At 34.2% G+C, this 25,585-nt stretch overlaps 1 protein-coding gene across 2 annotated transcripts in view; it reads right to left on the bottom strand.

Moving 5' to 3' along the window:
• Positions 1-25,585, bottom strand: part of LOC118198956 (potassium voltage-gated channel protein Shaker-like) — a 478,702-nt gene that overhangs the window by 206,462 nt on the left and 246,655 nt on the right. For both annotated transcript variants that reach the window (XM_085812222.1, XM_085812223.1), the window contains exon 2: positions 15,137-16,753. In XM_085812222.1, the coding sequence (XP_085668348.1) occupies positions 15,196-16,753 (1,558 nt within the window). In that variant the 3' untranslated portion in view covers positions 15,137-15,195. The remainder of the gene's footprint in view (positions 1-15,136; positions 16,754-25,585) is intronic.

Here is a 25,585-nt window from a genome sequence, read left to right as displayed (position 1 = left end):
CGGTGTAAGTCAGAAATAAGAGTATGTGGAAGGTATGTCGGACATACACCAAGTGACTATGTGAATGTTGACATTCACCGGTGAAAGTCGACATTCTCCAGATTTCGGTGTTTCACCGTAACATATAGAAGTCAGTTTTCCTTAGAAAGTCCTCCACGAAGGCATCCCTCTCCTTAGGCAGATAGCCCTAGTGTGCTTTGCCATAATTAAATAAACCAAACCTTGTATACCATGAATGCGAGCCAGGTTTCCTTAAAAAGTCCTCGACAAAGGCGCGAACCAAATGGAGAATTTTGGCTCTTTCATGGCGAACTTTATAAGGAAAACTTACTCGCATTCACGTTACGCTCCCTATTTCGTCAGAAATCGTAGTCTGCAGTCGGATTTAAACTCAGAACAAATTCAAGAATTCATTAATCGCATCAATGAAAAATTCTTCAACAGAGCGATTACGGCTAATTTCGCTAATATCTTGAGTTACGAAATACTTGGTGAAGATAAACTTCTTCGCCCATTTTTTTGATGCTTACTTAATTATTTAATTAAATTCGATGCTTTTTGATGCTTACTTAATTATTTAATTAAATTCGATGCTTTTTGATGCTTACTTAATTATTTAATTAAATTCGATGCTTTTTGATGCTTACTTAATTATTTAATTAAATTTGATGCTTTTTGATGCTTACTTAATTATTTAATTAAATTCGATGCTTTTTGATGCTTACTTAATTATTTAATTAAATTCGATGCTTTTTGATGCTTACTTAATTATTTAATTAAATTCGATGCTTTTTGATGCTTACTTAATTATTTAATTAAATTCGATGCTTTTATGGTGGAATGATGGGTTATCTGTGAACAATTTTAAGGGGTCATTTTCCTTATTTGTGACAATTGTTTTTCATCGCAAAGTATAATCTTTGCATTTCTAATGCTGTGAACATTCGAACTTTGCTACGCCGCTACTCCTGACTACCAGAAGCCTGCAAACTCACAATATTTTGATTGTTTTGCCCTTAAAAAAGCGGTTCTAAAATTCTGTTGCTAGTAACGTACAATTTATCAGTACCATGGCCTGGCTGGCACCATCATAACCATCAAATCTAAAGCTGAATGGCAGAACTGGTGGGACAACGCCGAACAAGGAAGAAGGACTTATCAGTTGTCCCCAAAAGTAGGCACAGCTCCCAGAGAAATAACGTGGTTTATATCAGGGCATGGTCCTTTTCCCATGTACTTCTATGCAAGAAAACTAGCAACCTCAGATCAATGTGCATGTGGAGAAAGAGGAAGTCCCAAACATTACAATTCAAATCTTATTTATTGCAAACCCATAAGACATTTCAGAATTTATTTATTGTTGAATTCATTTTTGTTTCTTTTTTTTTTTTTTCTTTTTAAAGTTTGCGTTGAAAAAAATTATGAGACGTTAACAAAGGGCAACACATATTTTTACGAAAGTGTTAAATTTAATGGGCACACAAGACTCAGAAGCTTAAATCCCCTGGTCTTATAAAGTCCCAGATTATCTTATAATATCTGTACAAATTTTAACAGCAAGGTATTCTTAAGGCTTCTAATTGAACTTGACTCAAATATGCCTGCTATTCTTAGCTTTCCAGAAAGGGGATAACAATTTCGCAACTGGAGTTTTGGCTTAAGAATGAAAACACAAACTGGACCAAATAGATGGAGTAAATTATTACTTAAATACTGAATCCGTGCTTGTGAAGAAGCGTCAGTAGATAATTCGCTAAACGAAGCATTAGACAGTTACTCAGCAATTCGATGTTGCGCCTAAGCCCTATTGGTGCAATCACTGCTGTGAATTGTTCTTTCGTCGGTATGCAAAAGCAGAACGTTCGCCAAGCAACTGGCTATTTATAGCTCGAAGTGGAATATTTAAATTCTTTTTTTCCTACTCTCCACCCTTAAAACTTGTACCCAAAGATCAGACCTGCGTATTAAACAAATATCATCGTTCTGAGGACATTATACTATAAAAACGGAAAGAAAAATGTGAAAGGTTTCAGATTTTATATTACGCCACGAAAGGGCGTTTTTTTAACGTTTTGTGTGTTACATTTATTTATTAAATATCATGTTCTTCGCACTTAAAACACATAAATTTGAATTCAACAGCAATATCACAAAATATTTAAAAGCAGCATATCTTTAGAATTTCCGATACAGTCTCGCCCGCTGGAGGTTGAAATGTTCTTTTCGTACAGTGTTGCCATTTCTCGCTTTGAAATCGTTGAGGTGTTAATAAAAAATTCGTTAAGGTTTTACAAAATTTGAAATAGATAAAACAAATTCAAAATTCGGGCTTCCGACTGCTCATATTCGCTACGTTATTCAGAATTGGATGGCGGTGTGGTGTATTTAATTATGGCAAAGCACACTAAGGCTATGTGCCTAAAGGGGAGGGATGCTTTCGTGGAGGACTTTCTAAGGGGAACTGGCTGGTATACACGTTAAACTATACGTATACACGGAAAACCACGAAAACACCCATGCAGCAAGCCCGTTCGCGGAATTTGAACCTCGGACCGAACTACCAGTGTTCAGCGATTTTACCGCTCGGCCGCAGGTGGGCGAATTGGATGGCTCTAGGTACCGTTATTTCTTCACAACGCAAGATACATTCATGCATATTCTTTATTATTTAGCTTCCTTAAATATGGCGATACTATTTGGTGGCAACAGTTTGAAAAAAAGGAATCGACGCCCAAAAGGGATTTTTTTTAATGTTTTGTGTCTTATCTTTATATATCAAATATCATGTTCTTCGCACTAAACCGTAAAATTCACTGCAACAGTAATATCGCAAAATATTTTAAAAAACATATCTTTAGAATTTCTGATACACAGTCTCGCGTTCTGGAGGTAAAGTTTTTTACAGGTACAGTGTTGCCATTGCTCGCTTTGAAATCGTTGAGTTCGTGAATCAAGAAAATTCTTTAATAGTTGACAAAATATGAAATAAAACAAATTCCAAATTCGAGCTTCCAGATGCCCATATTCGGGTGGAGACGTACGTTATTCAAAATTGGATGGTGTGAATCAACGCAAAATGCCAAAACGAAATTAATAATCCTTCCGGGCAAATTGCGCCTTTGGACTAATTACACTCATGTCTATAAATTAAGGATAATGCAAAATCAGGCAAAGGAAGAGTTAGAAGCAAAACAATTTAATTCTTTCTCTTTTTTGGGGGGGGGGGAATTTTTTTTTTTTTTTTTTTTTTTTTGTAATTCGTTTTTTTAGCCACTTTTTTTTTATAATTTTTTTTTCTTTTTTTTTCCCTATGCTTTTTTAAATTTCTTAGCCTTTATTATGTAGTTGAGAAAGTGTTCCCAATTTTGTGGATCACATAATTGAATAATAAAGAAAATCTGGAAGAATTCACATTTCATATCACATTTTTTTTTAAACATTCTGTGTGTCACCTTTATTTATTAAATATCATGTTCTTCGACTTAAAACACATAAAATTCGAATAAACAGTAATATCGCAAATTATACAAAAACAGCAAATCTTTAGAATTTTCGATACAGACTAACGCGCTGGGGATAGTTTATTTTTCCCCTGTTAAGTGTTGCCATTGCTCGCTTGGGAATCTTTGAGTTTGTTAATGAAAAATTCTTTTTTAAGTTTCACAAAAAATTTCAAATAGATAATAAAAATACAAATTCGAAATTTAAAATTAGGACCTCCAAGTGACCGTGTTCTGTTGGAAAACTACGTTATTCAAAATTGGATGGCTCTAGGTACCGTTGTTTTTTCACAATGCACATTCGTCATTATTTAGTTTCTTTAAATATAATACGCCCACCAGCGGCCGAGCGGTAAAGTTGCTGAACATTGGTAATTCGGCACGAGTTCGAATCCCACGAACGGGCTGGCTGCTAGGGCACTTTCGTGGTTTTCCCCGTGTGTAACGTGTATACGAGCCAATTTCCCTTAAAAAGTCATCCACGAAGGCATCCCTCCCCTTAGGCAGATAGCCCTCGAGACTCTGCCATAATCACGCACACACCCTTAAATATAATACAGGGTGATAATATTTGGAGGCAACAGTTTGAAAAGTGAACCGACGGAAAATACCATTTTGAAATTAATAGCTCTTCTGGGCTAACGCACTATGAGCTAGAAAACATTACAATAAATCTGTTCTTTAACAATAATTTTTATAGTGTATACTGCGCATTTACTGGGCTGATTTTTTTGTATTTCAGATAATGAGAGAATCACGTAGTCTTCAAAATCAGGGATATGTATTAAGAAAAAATTAATGTCAGAATTGATAGAAATAATAATCATTTGTAAAATTTTTCGAATTTGTATATTTTGCGCTTTTAAGGTTTTTAGTTTCAAGTCCCATACTAAAAAATATATTAAGAGATTACATGTTATTCAAAGATGAGGCATTTGATATGATTTATTTAACTATGGAAAGCACGCAAGGGATATCTGCTTAAAGGAGGTGCCTTCATGGAGGACTTTTAAGGACAACTGGCTCGTATAAACGTTACACATGAGGACAATCACGAAATCGCTCATGCAGCCACACCGTTCATGTGGTATCGAATCCAAGTCGGATATACAGGGGTTGGACAAAAATATGGAAACACTTTAAAAAAAACATGTTTCTTTGCTTAATATGGTGTAGGAAACCCGTTGGCATCCCAAACAGCTTGCAGTCTTCTCGGAATGGATAAATACAGTTCCTGTATGTTTGCCAATGGAATATTATACCATTCTTCCTGCAAAACGGTGGCAAGTTCAGATAACGATGTTGGCGGTGGATAACGAGAACGCACTTTCCGTTTCAATGTAGACCACAAAGGTTCGATAATATTCAGGTCTGGTGATTGTGGTGGCCAGGGGAGATGAGACAACTCATCCTCGTGCTCAGAAAACCAGTCCTGGACAATGTGAGCTATGTGAACAGAGGCTTTGTCGTCTTGGAAGACACCATCACCATCGGGGAACAAGTTCCCCGATGGTGATGTTTGTACCATGGGATGAACTTGATCGGCCAAAGTGTTCACATAAGTCTTGGCAGTCATGCGCCCTGACACAGTTATCATGGGGCTAACAGAGAACCACGATATGGCTGCCCAAACCATAACAGAACCCCCGCCATGTTTCACTCTTGGCAACAAGCAGTCTGTATTATAGGCTTGAGATGGCGTTCTCCAGATGTAAACTCGGCCAGAAGTGGGAAACAATGCGAAAGAAGACTCGTCAGACCATATTACTCGCTTCCACTGCTCTATAGTCCAGGCTTTATGACTTAAACACCACCTTTTCCTGTTACGGGCATTAGCATCACTGATGAGTGTCTTCTCGATTGCAGCACGGCCAGCAATTCCCTGTTTATGAAGCTCCCTTCTAATTGTTTTGGTACTCACAGGGTTCGGTAACACATCATTCATTTCAGCAGTAACTTTTGCAGCTGTGTTCTTCTTATTTTTCGTCACAATTGCCCTCAATGATCGTCTGTCACGATCACTCAGGACACACTTTCGTCCGCGCTGTGATTTAGCAGATGATGTTTTTCCGCTTTTCAAATATGCGGAATAAATCTTCGATACAGTACCTCTTGAAACACTAAACACCTCGGCTACCTTTCTTACGAAAGCACCTACCATACGTGCTCCAACAATTTGCCCACGTTCGAAGTCTGTTAACTCTGACATATTGCAATGACAACCTCACATAACAGTACTCCGACAACAACTGAACTGTTTAGCACATTTACGAAGTTGTATAGGTGGCGTCAGTAGTCAAAAACGCCAGCGTCACCTACATATTTCATTAAAATCAATCTTTCTTTTCAAACATGCATTTCACAAGGTGTTTCCATATTTTTGTCCATCCACTGTACCAGTGTTCAGAAATGAGGGGATCTTTCATCCATGTGGTAAGGTCATTCAGGCAGATATGACAGAACTGTCACATCAGCCTGAATGAAAAACTAACTGTAGGTCATGGTATGAGAGAGGGACTCTACAGGTATTGATCAGTTTTTCGAGTCACATTCTAGAGTCATTAGGTCATTTTTGGAAGCAGCAGTAATGAAAAATATGCAACCGCCTTCGCCGAGAAACGAACCACGGTCCTCTGGTATACCAGCCCAGCGTGCAGAGCCACTACACCATGAAGGACGCTAGGAAAGTGGGAGAAATACCTTATAGACTCCCCTTTTTTAAAGGGCGACTAGGGTTTTAGGGGACCTAGTCGCCAAATCCTGGTGCGGAGAGTCATCACCCACAACCCTTTTTAGTTCGGGCGCCACTGTAGAGATATTAGGATTTTTTGGAAGCAGGAAAGATGAAAAATTAACAACCGCCTTCGCCAGGAATCGAACCACGGACCTCTGGATTACCGGCCCAGCGTGCAGAACCACTACACCACGAAGGCACGCTAGGAAGGCGGGAGACATTTGAGCTATAGCAGAAGGGGAAAAAAATCTGACTTCCTTTAACGGCTAATTAAATTAGTACATTTTTGCTGCACTTCATTTAAACTTATTTCCTCGAATTTCATTAGAGATATACTTTTAATTCAATCAATTCGTTTCCCAATTCTCTCGGCAAGGCAAAAACGCATAAAAACTTTAAGCACCAAATACCACTTAAACTTTTAAATTGTTGATAATTCTACAAGCATTGCATTCCCATTAACATAAAAATGTCTTAACCAAAACATACGAACAACATAATTCACTCACTTTTAAAGCAAAAAATGCATAATTTACTAACATATCAGAATAAAAAAACAGTTAAAAGAATGCAATTAAAATTAAGAGTTTCTACGCAAACATAAGAAATGCCACCAGCGGGCAGGAAGACAAAATTTTCGAGGCACACAATTAAAAGATAATTTTTGATCACACTGGGCGAAAAGACACTGAAGTTGTGCACTAATTGTAATAATATCTCAGGTTCAGTGTATTTTATGATAATATTGTTCAGTTATCAAAGTTATTGGTTCTTAATTTTGAATCCATATGAAGAAATTTTATTTGGCAGTTTATTATTGTCTTAGTGCTTTATGTACTTTATGCATTTTTTCTAAATTGAATGGTTCTTCTTGATATTGTGAATCTAATTGAAATTAATTTGTGTATAACACAGTAATGGATGTATTATATTTTGTTTGTTTGTACCATAGTTTTTATTGAAATTAGTTGGACTCAGTTTTGAAAGTATTTCGTATTTTCAGTACAATTTATGAAAGTATACTCGGTTTATTGTTTGAATGCTATAAGTACTATTTGTAACATGCTTTCTTTAGGGTTTATTAATGACTATGTTACTTATGTCCTTGTGTTCTTGAAGGCCTTGTATACCACTGTAAACTTATTTTGCTTAGTGATAATAAATAGCTTCTGGAGGCAGGGGCTTTAATCCGTGTAAGGCAGACATCATGTCAGCTAGGTAATAGAGCCCCTGTTCTCTGGTTAACAGTAAGTTTCAAACGTAAACAAATGGCAGCCTCGTTAGGTATATCACAACTTAAGCCTTTAAATTGTTGATAATTCTACAAGTATTGCATTCACATTAAGAAAAGGCATTAAAAAACGCTTAGCCGAAACATAAGAACAACATAATACAGTAATTCTTATTAAGTAAAAAATGCACAGTTTACCAACATATAAGAATAAAAAAACTGAGCCCACGGAACTGGAAAACAAAGTATATAATATGTAGAGACATTATGTATTTATGGAAGCAGCCAAGATGAAGAACTAGGTGCACTATTACATGTTACAACAGATTTCTGAAGTCTCATATACAAAATTTCAACATTCTATGGTTATTTGTTTTTGAGTTATGCGAGATACATACATACGTACGTACACACAAGCGTCACAAGAAAATTTCTTCTGAAACCATTTTACAACCCGTTTTGGAAACGAGAGTCCTTTATTCTGTCCCTACGTACAGATGTTACGCAAAAACATCGTTCAAATGGATTTTAGAGTGCTCAGAATGGATATTTTCGTTGAAATATGACATTGGAAATTTTTCTTGGTCACAATACTTCCTTTACTTCGAACAAGGAAGCAAAAAGATCGAAACAAAAATCTTAATATGCATTTGCCATTACATTGGTTTCGCAATTTAAATTGAGGCCCACCAGCGGCCGAGCGGTAATGTCGCCGAATCCCGCGCACGGGCTGGCTGCATGGGCGTTTTCGTGGTTTTCCCCAAGTGTAACGTGTATACGAGCCAGTTTCCCTTAGAAAGTAATCCTCGAAGGCATCCCTCCCCTCACGCAGATAGCCCTAGTGTGCTTTGCCGTCATTAAATACACCGTACTACCACCTCGCGGTGTTGAAAACAGAATCTCGTTCGAATCCGTTTTTGAGTGTTTTTCCGTAATCTAATAAACCATAAATCACAATTTAAATTGTGAAAAAAATGGAAATTATTTATACGAAGAAAAATGCGTCATTTGTAACAAATGAACTCAAAGCAAAAACTATAAAACAATGTTTTAAAAAACATTTTAAATTTGTTGCCTATAAGCTGAAATAATAATCTAAGAAGTTTCATAAAAAAAACTTGTTTAGAAATAATTTAGTTATTTGAATGCAAAAGAAAAAAAATCGATTTACTACAGAAAAAGAGGAGAAAAAAAAAAAAAAGTTAAAATGTTGATTCGGAGAAAACAAGGAAAGATTTTTCTAAAGCTTTTATGGTTATTAGCGGATTCTCTCATAACGGAAAACTTAAAGTAAGTAAAGTAGAAAACAATGTCAAAATTAATTCGGATTGCGATCAGATCAGAAATATGTTTTAACACCTATTTTTAAAGAAATTCCATTTCTTTATCCAAACAACTCTGTGTCAAGTTCCATCCGGGTAAGGCCAGCGATATACACTGAAGTGACAAAAGTCATGGGATACCTCCTAATATTTTGTCGGTCCTCCTTTTGCCCGGCGAAGTGTAGCAACTCGACGTGGCATGGACTCAACGAGTCGTTGGAAGTCCCCTGCAGGAATATTGTGCCATGCTGCCTCTATAGACGTCCATAATTGTGAAAGTGTTGACGGTGCAGGGTTTTGGGCACGAACTGACCTCTCGATGATGTCCCATAAATGTTCGATGGGATTCATGTCGGGCGATCTAGGTGGCCAGATCATTCGCTGGAATTGTCCAGAATGTTCTTCTAACCAATCGCGAACAATTGTGGCCCGGTGACATGGCGCATTGCCATCCATAAAAATCCCATCGTTGTTTGAGTACGTGAAGTCCATGAATGGCTGTAAGTGATCTCCAAGTAGCTGAAGGTATCCATTTCCAGTCAATGATCGGTTCAGTTGCACCAGAGGACCGAGTCCATGCCATGTAAAAACAGCGTAGACCATTATGGAACTACTACCAGCTCGAACAGTGCCTTGTTGACAACTTAGGTCCATGGCTTCGTGGGGTCTGCGCCACACTCGAACCCTACCATCAGCTCTTACCAACTGAAATCGTGACTCATCTGACCAAGCAACGGTTTTCCATTCGTTTAGGGACCAACCGATATGCTCACGAGAGTCGCTGCAGGCGATGTCGTGCTGTCTGTAAAGGCACTCGAGTCGGTCTTCTGCTGGCATAGCCCAAGGAAGACAAATTTCGCCGCACTGTCCTATCGGACACGTCCCTCGTACGTCCCACATTGATTTCTGCGGTTATTTGACTCAGTGTTGCTTGTCTGTGAACATTGACAACTCTACGCAGACGTCGCTGGTCTCGGTCCTTAAGTGCAGCTGGTCGGCCACTGCGCTGTCTATGGTGGGATGTTATGCCTGAAATTAGATACTCTCGGCACACTCTTGACACTGGATCTCGGAATGTTGAATTCCCTAACGATATCCGAAATGAAAATAACCGAAAAATCTATTGCTCTACTTTTTAAAAAAAATGAGAAACGAAACAGGAATTGAAGCAATTCCCTTTAAATGCATCCCACCCAAGTTCTCTAATGTGTTTAATATGGATGTGAACTTTAAAAACAAGCTCTTCATAAGCGGCATTCCAAAACACTGGCTAGACTTGTGAGCCAAGATTGTGAAGGAAGCGTGGAGTAAAATCAACCTTGATATTTAAAAAAAAAAGCACTTTTATCTTGGAAATCAAGATGTAATATGATAGGTCAACGAAAGGGTTATCGGACTGAACATAAGATTATTGAACTGACAGAATTAGAAATGAAAATTCTAAGCTTTGTTTATATATATAAATCTTTGCCAAAATCGTTACAAAAATGTGTAAACACCCTCTGTACAAGTTTAATTACTCCACTGACCATTTATTATATATTTTACAAATGCTGTTTAAAATGTAGCAAATGATTTAATGGTTTTAAATTGCAGTAACAAACCTAACTAATGAATGAACCAGTGTAAGGAAACTTTTTTGTATGGATTTCTGATTATTTGTCATTGTATGTTTGAGTTTTGAAAGATAAATACATAAAAATTATTCCATTCAGTTATAAGGTATTTCTACCCCTTCCCTAGCGTGCCTTCGTGGTGCAACGGTAGCACGCTGGGCCGGTATTCCAGAGGTCCGTGGTTCGATTCCCGGCGAAGGCGTTTGCTAATTTTTCATCCTTCCTGCTTCCGAAACACCTAATGACTCTACACAGTTTCATTCGAATTATTGGAAATTTCTTTCACAAACATATCATCTAAATTTCAAGTAAGGGAAAACTAAATTAACTACAAACACCTCAATATGGTGTGGTGGTGGTGGTGTATCCAATTATGGCAAAACACACTAGGGCTACCTGCCTAAGGGAAGGGATGCCTTCGTGGAGGACTTTCTAAGGGAAACTGGCTCGTATACACGTTACACATGGGGAAAACCACGAAACCACCCATGCAAACAGCCCAATCGCGGGATTCAAACCTCGGACCGAACTACCAGTGTTCAGCGACCTTACCGCTCGGCCGCTGGTGGGCAACACCTCAATATGAAACGTATATAAGTAAATATGCTCTCAAAAGACGCGTAAGTGAAACAACATTATGAAATGTTTTTCCGGTGGATATTTACGTTCATTCTAGCAGAACTGGCTACTTAAAATGAGCTTTACCTTTCAACTGAGATGAATACTGATTTATTTTAAGTCATGATCTTATCAAATTGTTGCCACCAAATATTAGAGCACTGCATTATATTTAAAGAAATTAAATAATGAAAAATCTGAATGAACGTATGTATGTTCTCACACTGTGAAGAAACAACGGTACCTAGAGACATCTAATTTTGAATAACTTAGTCCTCCATTCGAATATGGGCATCTAAAAGCCAAAAATTTTAATATGGAATTTGTTTTATTATCTGTTTCATAGTGTGTAAAACATTAAAGAGTAATGTTTCAAAAACTATGATTATTAAAGAATTTTTAATTAACAAATTCGACGATTTCAAAGCGAGCAATGGCAACACTCTACGGGTAAAAGAAAAAAAAACACTTTTATCTACAACACGCCATACTGTGTATGGTAAATTCTAAAGATAAGCTCATTTAAATATTTTGTGATATAGCTGTCGAATTGAATTTTAAGGTTAAACTGGGAAGAACATGATATTTAATAATTAAAGGTAACACAGAAAATGTTAAAAATGCCCCTTACGGCGTAATATAAAATCTGAAAGATTTCAGATTTTTATGTTTTAGTCCAAGTGGGCAATTTTCCCAGAAGGACTATTAATTATGTTTTGGCATTTTGCGGTGATTCCCTATAAATGTCAGTTCACCTTTCAAAGTGTTCCCACCAAATATTATTGCCCTGTGTTATATTTAAAGAAGTTAAATAATGAAGAATCTGCATGAATGCATGTATATGTCTCGCACTGGGATAAACAACATCGAATTTTGAATAACGTAATCTTCCACTGAATACGCGCATCTAGAAGCCCTAATTTGGAATGTGAAATTTGTTTTATTATCGATTTCATATTTTGTAACACTTTAAGGAATTTTTGATTTACAAAAACTCAACGATCTGAAAGCGTGCAATGGCAACACTGTACATAAAAAAAAATATCTCGAGCACAAGACTGTGTATCGTAATCTCTTTTAAAAATTTTGTGATATTGCTGTTGAATTGAATTTCGTGGTTTAAGTGCGAATATGATATTTAATTATTAACACACAAAACGTTAAAAAACGCCCCTTTGGGCGTAATATAAAATCTGAGAACTTTCGAATTATTATTTTTTTAATATTTAATTATATTTATCTTATACACTCTTTCTTGTCTCTTATATATTGTTTCTTAACTCAAAAAATGTACGAATATAAAAAGAGAGATAAAAAAAGAAAAACAATTAGATAAAAGATAAAAAAGAAAACAATTAGATAAAAGATAAAAAAGATAAAAAAAAGAAAAACAATTTACACTGTTAATTAGAGTTGCCATTATTTTTTACATAAAATTGTTGACCACAAATAAAACAAAATTTAAAAATCTAGTATATATTCACTGAAAATATGTAATTAGGGAATTATCAAGCTATGGAAAACGAAAAATAAATATTAAGTAACATTCATGTACGAAAATATTTATTGTAGAAGAGGTTTTATTTAGATGAATATTTATTTTCCCCAGTGTTCGTCTATGTTTTAGTAACTAGTATAAATCTAAACTAAATGTATACATTTACATATGAAAATGTTTCCTGTGGAATATTTTTTTTTAGACGAGCGTTTATATTAAGCAACGTTCTTCATCTTAGTTTCAGTAACGAGTAAAGAAATCACCAATAATGGCTGAAATGCTGACGAAAATGATTGAACGTATTACAGCTGAAAAAAATAAAACACTGCGCATCTGAAGAGATAAAAATGCAATACAGCTTATATGAAATGTTCCAATATGTCATCATTAATTGCTTTTTACTTTACAAAAAACATTTATCTAAATAGATTTACTTTGCATTTCCTTTTTTTCAGATTCTTGTACCGGAGCTCTTTCGTTTCACGGGATAACAACGCATGCGCAGTACGGTCTTCCAGAATAACGATTTTGCATCTTTTGATTATGCTCAAATGTTGATTTCTAGATAGAATTTTTTTGCTTTCGCAACAAGAAATCGGAAATTATTAATAATACATATTCAATTAATATGATAATGAAAGAAAGCATTTTAGCCCATATTTTATGTATTTTATATCTATTATATAGATATATAATACCACAGTATCTAAGCTACTTTATAGCGTAAGCACTAAAAATTTTCTTTTAACTTGTTTTCTAAATTTTGCAGCGTAATGCGCAAAGTTCTTGACCACAAAGGTCTTTTTTAGTTTGTTCTGTTTACTTTAATTATATATAATTATGTGTCACTTGCAAAAGACACAATGTTAATTATGTAAAGAGCTTTATTATTTAATACGTAACACTTATCACGAGAAAAATGTTTACTCACATAAACCAAATACATTATCATAACGATACTTTAAACGAGAATTATTCTTTAAGTTAATAGTAATAAGGAAGATTAAAAATACAAATGATAAAATTAATTTTAAATTCTATACAGAACTGTATTTTTAAGATAAAATTAATTTTAAATTCTATACAGAACTGTATTTTTAACAACATTAGGAAGACCTGCTGTATTCAAATATAATAAGAATCTGCTATAATTTGAAAATTTATTTAAATCTATATTTATATTATAGTCTTCATTTAGTAGCGAAGTAGAATATAGTTTACAGATTCTTATTAAGTGAAAAATGCGTCATTAAAATGCTTAGATATCATTGTTAAAAATAATGTTCGTGTTGAGATGAAATTGCAGATTGCCCAAATTTAACTTCTTACAATTTATTTAATTACATTTACAATTCTAAATTTTTTAAAGGCTAAGTAACCATATTTTTGTTTTAAAGAAATTAAAAGTAACACATATTTAGCAAATTATTTTGGTAATTTTCAGATTTCTAATAATTCGCTCAAATTTAAAAATAAACACTTTTCATTCCAGGTAGAAAAAATAATAATTTAATTTTATCTGTATACATACGAAAGTATGAAAATGCTACTAATTTTAAAAATCGTATTTAAAGATTCAATTTTCTTCGATAATTATGACTTAAGTAATCGTATGAAATAGTATTTTTAACAAGTGATATCTAAGCAATAATACGTTTTGATATAAAGCTATGCAAAATAGTACTTTTGGCAAAACAATATCAAAACTTTAACTTTCTTAGCTCTATGACGCAAAATGTGTATTTAATACAAAATTATTTCACTAAATTTTAGATCACGAGCACACATACTAATGCTATTTTAGGTTACGTAAATTATAAGAAAGTGGTTTATGTATAATTTGAATAAATACATGGTATGCTTCTAATAATTAAAATATCCTGGATATTTTAAAAATAGGCTTAGCAATTTACAATAATATATTTTGCGAAACTTAGCAAACTTAAGCAATCGTATAGTATAGTACTTTAAACAAGTGAAATTTAAGCAATAATACGTTTTGATATAATTATATATTGATAATTTAAGCAATAACGCGTTTGATTACGAGCACACATAATTATGATATTTTAAGTTACGTAAATTACAAGACAATGGTTTATTTATAATTTAAATAGTATGGTACTAGTAATTAAAATGCAAAGAATATTTTAAAATTAAGCCTAGCCATTTACAATAATATATTTTGTGAAACGTAGAAGGAAACAATATACAGTTTTTAATTATAATTTTTCTAAGTAGTTTTCCTTCAAAAGAAATTAATAATATTTTGATTTCATAATATTCACTTATGAGAAATAAGGTCTGTATAAAAAGAACAAAAACATAAATCATTTATATGGCAAAAAATATTTTTAAACTCGTGTTCTACATTTTTCAAAATGAAATTTTTCTATGAAAAGATTAATATTCGACAAAAACATTTGCATTTCAATAATGAGCATAAAATGATTCAATAATGAGCATAACAATGAGCAATAACGTGCATAACAGAAATGTTTCAGTAAGAGAAGTGACGAAAAAGACAGTACTCACCCAGAAGGAGATCTCCAGAGGCAAGAACGTGAACTTGGTTAAACGAAGATCATTACTTAACGAAACAACGTAAAAAGGATACGTGTATATAAAGGCTGCTCTGTAGGAGGACATTTGCGCAGCTGCCAACCAAGCACTACTTCAAACATCGGTTTCAATGGAGACGGCATTCACATTGTTGTTGTGGAGGGGGTTGCAGTTGGGCTTTTTCTGCAGCTGCTGGTGGTAGTTGCCGAGCATTTGGTGGTGGTGGTGATTCTCGACGCTAAGCAGCATGCCTTCCTCCAGTTCCATGATGTCTGAGGCGGACTCGCTGACAGAGTCGCGCTTGAGCTTGGCGCCCACCGTACCTGGCAAGTACGGGCAGCTTGTAACATGGTTGAAATTCTGTGACTGCATCTCCTCCTGGTCCGTCTCACGGTGGTAGAAGTAGTTGAAGTTGGAGACTATGACGGGCACTGGTAGGGCGATGGTGAGCACGCCGGCGATAGCGCACAACGAGCCCACCAGCTTGCCCCAGACCCCGACGGGTCGCATGTCCCCATATCCGACAGTCGTCATGGTGACTACAGCCCACCAGAACGCGTCAGGGATGCTCTTGAAGAAGGAGCGCTCTGAGTCCGCCTCGGCGTAATACACTGCGCTCGAAAAGAGAATGACGCCGATGAAAAGGAAGAAAATGAGCAGGCCGAGCTCCCGCATACTGGCCTTGAGAGTCCGACCCAAAATCTGCAGTCCTTTGGAGTGCCGGGACAGTTTGAAGATCCGGAACACTCGCACCAGACGGATAACCCTGAGAATGGCCAGCGACATGGCCTGGTTATTGCCCCTCTCATTGATGGGCCTTTCTTGTGGCCGCTGGCCGGACACCACTGTGGCCAGAGTGATGAAGTAAGGGATGATGGCCATCAGGTCGATGCTGTTCATGGCGTCCCTGCAGAACGACATTTTGGAGGGACATGCTAGGAACCTGACGAGCAATTCAAACGTGAACCAAATGATACAGCACGTCTCAATGATAAAGAATGGGTCCGTGGTGCGGGGCACCTCGTCCTCTATCACTCGCGTCATGTTATTGGTGGTGTTGAAGAGGCGGTAATGCTTGAACTCAGGTAGCGTCTCCAGACAGAAAATGAAGATTGACAATAGAATCACTACCACGGACACGATGGCGATCACACGAGCTCCCTGTGAGCTCTCGGGGTACTCGAATAGAAGCCAGAGCTTGCGTTTCAGCTCGTGCTTTGGCAAGGGTCTCTCCTCCTCTTTGATGAACCCCTCGTCTTCGCGGAACTTGTTGAAAGCCATCTCGCCTAGCTCGTAGAACTTGATCTCCTCGGCGAACACATCCAGCGGCACGTTCACAGGCCTCCGAAGGCGGCCCCCGCTCTGATAATAGTAGAGGATGGCGTCGAAGGAAGGCCGGTTCCGGTCGAAAAAATATTCGTTGCGCAGTGGGTCGAAGTACCGGATACGCCGAGCCGGGTCCCCCAGCAGGGTGTCCGGGAACTGGTTCAGCGTCCGGAGCTGCGTCTCGAACCGGAGCCCGCTCACGTTGATCACGACCCGCTCGCAGTAATCATGATCATGCGGTATGGGCTCGAAATTGCACAGAGGCGGCAGGGACAGCATCTGTGCTCCTCCTCCTTCGCTGTTTCCACCACCTCCTCCATCTTCGCCATGCAGCTTCGGCAGGGACCTGGACAAAGGAAGAGCAAGAGAAGATGAAGAATGCTTCACCACCAAATCATCACGGCTGCCGTACCAACGGCTACCGAGTTCGGTTTTATTCCCGCCATCCCCACTGCTTGCCCTTCGCAGGGCGGCTGGTGGCGGCGGCGGTGCGAGTAGAGCGGGTCGCCGGGGCCTAAGCACGGGGCCGACCCCCCACTTCTCGACCAGGTGGAGCTTCGAAATGGTGACGGGTGGATGGCCAACACAGCTCCGTCAAATCAGTAAGATTCAACGTGATTTGGTCTTTTTTAATTGAATCCTATCCCTGAGCGCCCGGATACAATGGTCCGGCCCCTTGATGGTGCCGGATATCCGGGACGTATTTGACCCATCCTACTACCGTCGCAGGGGTCTTTTCCACCGACTCCTACAGCGGCGCATCCCGACTCCTCTCTATCCACAGCACGCACTGATGAGGACTCCGTCGGATGTTTCCCCCGGCTAAGGGTTGCCAAAACTATTGGCGAAGTCATTTGGGCCGAATTTCGCCAACCGTTCAATTCGAGGACGGCTCTTCATGAGGGGAAAAAACGCGAGAGAGTGGTAGGAGCAAGTGAATTTTTAATTTAGTTCTTCTTCTCTTCTCGGACTGTTTTCTATTAATATTTAGATTATTACGAATCTTTGCGTTATTTATTGTTACGAATATGTTGTGTTTAAAACAGTAATTTCGAATCAGCTTTAAATCGGAAATATTTTTCCAAACATATATTTTAATTTCGTGATAAATTAAGCTTTTTCTCCTCTATTATTATACAGTTAATAAAATATTCTGCGTATTTCTCAGCTCCACCTGGTATGCAATGTCAGACAGTTTAATAACACATACTATTTTAGTGCGACTATTAAACATATATACAAACAAAAATAAACTTATATTTATATTTCTGGCAAATTTAAGCAGCGTCAAATTTGAATAACTACTCTGAAGAAGAAAACTTGTAAAAATCTTAGAAACTGTTATATATATTTTGTTTCCTTGAATTTGAAATGTGTAAAAAAGTTATCGTCTTACAACTTTTTTCCGTGATTTTAAAAATTATTCTGTAAAAAGAAGCAGAGGAAATTAAAAATATAAATTATCAATTAATGTTTTAATGTTAAAAATACATACACGGAAGTAAGGTTCTAACGCAAATTGCTGCTAAAGAAATGATATTTGCCAGTTCATAATCCTGAAAAAAAATACTTTATGTTTGCTACTTGTGTTTTAGACTAAATTGAGACGTAGAGCCTTAAATTCCATTTAAATTACATTTCAAAAGCATTTACCTGACATAAAAGGGAAAGTTTTGGAAATATGTTTTTATTTACTTACTGTTTGTATGGTTAGTTTTACGGAAGTAACATTTGGCTATGTTTGTTAGTTGCTTAATACTTGACATTATTTTCAGAAAATGCAGCAAATACAAAGTACATATTAACACTACTAAAATTTTATCAAAACCATTTGTAATAAATGCATTTTCTTTATGTTCCGAAACTAACAGTTTAAGATCTTACTTTAATATCTAATAAAAGTAAAATAAAATTATAATAAACTTCAAAACAATAACAGAAAAAATTACTAAAAATAATCAGTTGTTATTCAAAACAGCCTGCTCAGTAATACAAAAAGAAGTGTTAAAATACTAAATTTTCAAAACATAAACAACTCAAAAGCATTTTAGGATTATACAAATATGGTTTTAATCCTTAAATGCATGTAATTCATATTTAGTCATGTAAATGAAATAACAACACAAATTTTAGCTAGCTGCACAGAGTAACTAATTGGATAAATACTGTTTACGTATATAGTTTTGAATGTTTCAGTGTGGTGGCATCATTAAGGGGTCTCATACACCTTAAAACCCATAAGATATTCGAATATGTGACTATTGCAAGAATTAGGATAACTTATTTATTTTAAAAGCAATTACTTCCATCTTTTTACAGCTGACTACATAATATAGCTAATTTCTGAAACAATAATCAGAAAGATTGTGTTGCCACAAATATTTTTTTAATTTATTCCGCAGTGTGACAAAAGTTTACGTCATGTTTCCACCTTGCGCGCACAGTTTAAAATATTCTGTTGCATAATTTAATTCCATATTTAATATGTAGCTTTTATAACATTTGGAAACGACTGTGAACCAAAAGTTCTAAGAATTTCATGTTAAATTTTTTATTTTATTTGGAGTTCAGTTTATGAAAGGTATTTCATTAAAAAAATCTATAATGTTTTCGTGCATAATTTTTTAATATTAAAATATTCATCAGATTTTTGGATCAGTTAGAAAAGAGTGCCCATATAAAGAATTCCATCCAATTTCAAGTATGTGCCACGAGCCATTTTTTAAATATGCGCGCAAGGTGGAAACTTGACGAAGTATTTTGTCACAAAGCGGATTAAATTACAAAAATATTTGTGGCAACACAAACTTTCTGGTTACTAGTTCCTAAAGCAGCTATATTATGTAGTCAGCTGTAAAACGTTGCAAGTAATTGCTTTTAAAATAAATAAAATAACCTAATTCTTGCAATGGTCACATATTCCAAGATCAAAAGGGGTTTAAGGTGTATGAGCCCTCTTAATGGTGTAACGGTCATAGTCGTTAGTTGATGTGTAGGGTGTGGACATCATTTGTGTTTACGAATTTTTGATTTTGTTTTTATTTTGAAGTATTAAAAGTTTTAAAATTGTTTGAACAAGTTTATAAGGTATATATTATTACATAAAATTGCTATTACATAATTATCTATCGTGCATGTTTTGTAAAAGTTAATAAAACATTTTTAAAAATTGGAATAACAATTTAAGTTTTTTTTTAGTATTTCTCCTGTTTTATTTGATGTTACTTCTAATGTATTTTTGATTTTAAAAGTAAAAATAAAAATTCATGTATTTAAGGGTTATACTGTCAATAAGTATAACAATTTTATTTTTATTCAGTTTCAAAATAAACTCAAACACTTTCGAATTTATATAATCAAAATCCGCGTGATTTCAAGTGCATTTTACGTTGTTTGTTAACATGGAATTGCATTTTCAGAGCATATTGCAAATCTACTCTGTTTGGAATTTTGTATTTCAAATAGTATTTTCAAAGCTGGAATTAGCATTTCATTTATCTGCTTGTTTGTATAAAATTCTTCATTGAGAAGAAACTAAATTATAATAAATAAATAAAATAAAATTTTATTTCCTGTTAACTGTAGTTTTTCGAAATTTTACGCGCCATTTTCCCGTAATATTCTTAGATGAATTTATAAAATCGATTTCATTATTCTGAATCGTTGCAACAAGTAGCATATAAATTCCAAATATCAAATTTTCAGAGGAAAACTACGGGTTTATTTTTCTTTTGAATGATATGTATATAAGCAGAAATTAAATTATATTTTATTAAATTTAATTACTAAATTAAAAAAAATTTCAAATGCCAAATTAGTAGATTAAAGTTATAAAAACCGTAATTCAATGTAATAAGATTTTTACTTTTATGTAAATAAAATAATATATAAAAAGGAAGCATATAACAAAAAAATTATTTCAACACGATTACTTCATCTGACATTTCACTGTACATTCAAATAAATAATATAAGGTATATTACAACTGTAAGCACATTCAATAAATATAGCAACTACTGTATTTTTGAATACTACAATGAATTAGTAGATAACGCTGGTCAGTGAAACGTTAGATCTTTCTTCCTTCGAATCAGAATTTAAGTTTTATTTCCTAGAACTATGAGTTTCCCTTGAATTCGAAACTGCTATTACTTCCCCCTCTCTTCCGCATGCACTTTTGGTGAAAGAATTAATAAACAAAGTACATTTTCTACCTTTTTTCTGCACGTCTTCGTAATGTAACGATTAGCACACTTAGTATTCGAGAGATCCAGGTTCGAGTCCCAGCAAGGGTTTTGCTCACTTTTCATATCCCCTGCTTAAAAACAATCTAATGACAGCATTCTTAATATAACTCCAATAATATTAAACAACTAAATACTACCAAGTTCTGTGTATACCTAAACGTACATCATATCTATATATATATCTAATCTTATCTATCTATTTACATTTCCCAATACGTATTTGCTCCAGTGTTTGTCTGCGGATTATAAAGAGAAAAAAATCTGATGTGTACACCACATGACTTCCTTGTACGGAATATTAAATTATACACACTTTTTCTTGCATTTCATTTAAACTTATTGAATTGAATTAAATCTACTTCGTCGATAGCGCATAAACCACAATAGAATAAATGCACTCATTAAAATTTATTATTTGTTTACCATAGCGTATCTCTGGCGCTAGTTTCACTTAACAGTATTATATTTCGTTCATATTATAACTCAGAATGCACAAAATTTATATCATTTAAAGAATTATAGAATCGTTGCCACATGTTCTATTCAAATACTATAATAAAGCCAGAACGATGTATAAAAGAAATCAAGCAAACAAAAAACAAAAAAAAAAAAAAAAAAAAAAAGAACCAGTTTTTCACAGACGATTGAGTATTCCTCATTCAATGAATTCAGTTCTCACTTCGCGACAAGGCAAGAATAGATAAAAACTCAAAAAATCTGTATTAAAAATTACGAAGTAAATTTTAAACACTTATTTCCTCCAAAAATTCCGGAAAGGATTCAGCATGATTTAATTCGCAATAATAAATGATGGCGTTATCTTTGTTTTTGCAAAGCTAAGTTTCTCTAGATTGGCAACAAATCCACTATTCTAGGCTTAGCGGCACTTAAACAACTTTAAAATTTTTGATAATTCTAAAAATATTGCATACAGATTTACTAAAGGCATAAAAACAACATAATTCAATCATTTTTTAAAGCAAAAAATGTACAATTTACAAACATATAAGAGTAAAGAAACTGAGATCACTGAGCCGGGTAACAGAGTGGATATATATATATATAAATATATTTGTATACGTTTGGTGAGGCCGATTGGAACCAAAATATCGGTGCACATCTACATGTTATAGCAGTCCTATATACAAAATTTCAACGTTCTGAGGCTACTCGTTTTTGAGTTGTGCGAGATACGTAAGTACGTACGTACATACGTTCGTACAGACGCGACGAAAATTTCTCTTCAGAATTCATTTTGAAGCAGTTTTATAATGTTTTTGAGGAAAAGAGTCTTTTATTCTGTCCTTACGTACAGATGTCACGGAAGAACATCGTTAAATTGCATTCGAAAGCTGTCAAAATGGATATTTTCGTTGAAATATTCTGCCTGAAATATGATGCAATGGTATTAGGAACCAACACTTTAAGGGTTAAAAAGTATTTCTGGTATATCAACCTTCTCTTTTTAAATAGTTAGTGAAAGACAATAATGTCTACTATCACACACTAACTATTCGAAAATTATTGTTCTAAAAGATAAATAAAGAAAGAAAAACAAACAAAATCGGGAAACGATCGAAAGGAAAAAATCAAAGCCACTTTAACATGAGAATAGTTCTTAATTTCCGGTATTTCATAAAGAATTATTATTGAAAAATAAATAATAGAACGAATAGATTTATAATAAATAATAAATTATAAAAATTTGAAATTATAAAATATTTATAAATAAAAAGTAACACGCAAGTATCTATTGGTAAATGAGAATAAAATAACAGAGGTAAAGGCAAAACAAATATGTAAACGCTGTTTATGGAAGAAACAAAAAAATCTTTACAAACATAAAGTATAATGTATGTAGCTAACAGTATCCTTAATACTGCAAGCAGGATTTATATTTATATAGCGAGTATGTGACTGATATGCATAAATGCATTATACACTTCCACATTTGCCCATAAGTTTTATTCTATAAAATGGCATGAAACTGCGTACAGACTGATTGCTTAAAATTAGTTTAAAACTACCAACTACGTCTTTCGCAAAAAATAAAAAATAACTTTTAATTTAATAGTTAAAATAATTAAAAATTAGTCCATTTCGAGGTCTCAGGAACGTTCGATAATTTTTTGAAGTAGGCTATTTTAATTACATTAGTTTTTCTAATTTGGAAAATAAAATGATGTAAAAATAGTGATTTGTTACTTTATTTTAGAAAGTAAAAAGGAAGTATCGTATTCGAAAAAAATTTAGGGTATCATATTTCAATGAAAATATCTATTTTGACAGCTATCGAATGCAATTTAATGATGTTTTGGCCTCGCATCTGTACGTAAGGGCAGAATAAAGGACTCTTTTCCCCCAAACGAATTATAAAACGTATTTAAAATGGATTCAGAAAAGTTTTTTCATGGTGTCTGTACGTACGTACGTATGTTTGTATCTCGCATAACGCAAAAGCGAGTAGTCTCAGAACGTTGTTACTCACCTCAGTGAGATAAGTTTTTTTTTAATTCTTTGGTAAAATGCGCATTTTTTGGTTTAAAAATATGATTGAATTTTGTTGTTCTTATCTTTAGGTTAAGGTTCTTATGCCTTTATGAAATCTGCATGCAATATTTGTACAATTATCAACAATTTAAAAGCTGTTTAAATGTGGTTAAGCCTAATTTTTAAATAACGTGGCGGACATATTTGTTTACATTTGAAACAGCAAAATAGTAGATTTGTTGCCGATCTAGAGAGACTAAGCTTCGCAACAACAAAGATAACGCCTTCTTTAGTTATTGCCAATTAAATCATGCTTAGTCCATTCTGGAATTTATTCGAGGAAATAAGTTCTTAAGATTTACTTTAAATTTTAATATAGATATTTTGAGTTTTTATGTATTTTTGCCTTGTCGCGAAATGAGAACTGCAATAATGGAATGAGAAATAACTGAATCGTCTGTGAAAAACTGTTTCTTTTCTGTTTGCTTGTTTGTTTAATTTCTTTTATACATCGTTCTAGATTTATTATAGTATTTGAATAGAACATGTGGAAACGATTCGATACTTTTTCAAATGATATAAATTTTGTGTATTCTGAGTTATAACTTGAACGAAATATAACGCTGTTAAGTGAACCCAGCGCCAAAGTGTCGCTGTGGTAAACAAATATAGTGAATTTTAACGAGTGCATTTACTCTATTGTGGTTTATGCACTATTGACGAAGTAGATTTAATTCAATCCAATAAGTTTAAATTAAATGCAAGAAAAATGCGCATAATTTAATATTCCGTACAAGGAAGTCATGTGGTGTACACATCAGATTTTTTATCTATAATGCTGCCCGCAGTATTATTACAATTCCACGTCGATGTCGAAAATATTTTATTTTTATTTTAATTAAAGTATTTTAATAAATAGAAAAAAAAGCAATCCCAATTTCAAAGATATAGAAATAAGTATACGAAATTTCACCAACATAAACCAGTTAATTATAAAAAATATTGAGAGAAATGTGTCATAATCTCTGCATATTTTGAGATTTTAAATGTACTTCATCCTTTAAGTAATTTCAAAACATCGACAAGAAAAACAATTAGAGATATATGAGTTTGTGCCTTTATGTAAGAAAATGTGTTCATCTTAAAAATATGAACCTAGTAGGAGAACTAAATGCATATTTGAAATCAGAAAACTGAAATATATAAAATCACATCTTTTTATCTGGTAATTTTTGGGTACTGACCAGCATCATCTATATTATTTAAGCATGATACATGCAAAACAAGAAACATTAAAATTTGCTCTTTTCAATATAATCCCACTTAAGCACATGAAATAAAATGATATCAAAAGTATTTATTATTTAAAAAATATCTTTTAACAAAGCAATACAAGTTTACAGAAAGATGATAATTTAAAAATAATACTTAATTCAGGTATTGCTTAAGAGATAAAAAAAAATGTTCTTTTCTAAAATAATTAATCTATACACTGTTTAAAATAAAATTCAGATATTTAAATAATATGGCAGTTGAATGTTTAATTAATATACTACATAAGAAATATTGGAATATGATGTGATTAATACTCATATACTTTGGTGTCATTATATCTCAACATTGCAAGTTTAAGTAGTTACGAGCTAAATTGCAAGTTTAAAAGATTTTCTGTTTTTTAAAACATGTTTCAAGAGGAAAGAAAAGAGCCTTCTACAGATCAAGGCCAAACCTGCAAGAAGCAAAACAACTTGGATTATGGGGTACAAATGAGAGCAATACGTCCCAATCCCCCTGGTCTATAAATAGACCTTATGATCTTGTTTGGGACGCCTCTCCAGATATATTCTCCCTCTTATATAATTATAGGAGGTCTATTCCTTATTATATAGTTATAAGGTTAATAGGAAGTCTATTCTCCCTCCTATATAAGGTTAATAGGAGATATATTCTCCCTCTTACATTATTGTAAGATCTATTCTTCCTCCTCTATAATTATAAGGTCTATTCTCTCTCCTATATAATTATAAGGTTAATAGGAGGTCTATTCTCCCTCCTATATATTTATAAGGTTAATAGGAGGTCTATTCTCCCTCTTACATAATTATAAGGTCTATACTTCCTCCTCAATAATTATAAGGTCTATTCTCTCTCCTATATAATTATAAGGTTGATAGGAGGTCTATTCTCCCTGCTATATAATTATAAGGTTAATAGGAGGTCTATTCTCCCTCTTACATTATTATAAGATCTATACTCCCTCCTCAATAATTATAAGGTCTATTTTCTCTGCTATATAATTATAAGGTTAATAGGAGGTCTATTCTCCCTCTTACATAATTATAAGGTCTATTCTTCCTCCTCTATAATTATAAGGTCTATTCTCTCTCCTATATAATTATAAGGTTAATAGGAGGTCTATTCTCCCTCTTACATAATTATAA

Source organism: Stegodyphus dumicola, chromosome 2 (genome assembly GCF_044657685.1).
Source record: "Stegodyphus dumicola isolate Sdum_Otavi_A_Nest chromosome 2, ASM4465768v1".
In the NCBI taxonomy this organism is placed as follows: Eukaryota; Metazoa; Arthropoda; class Arachnida; order Araneae; family Eresidae; genus Stegodyphus; species Stegodyphus dumicola.
This window is presented reverse-complemented; position numbering and strand designations above follow the sequence as displayed.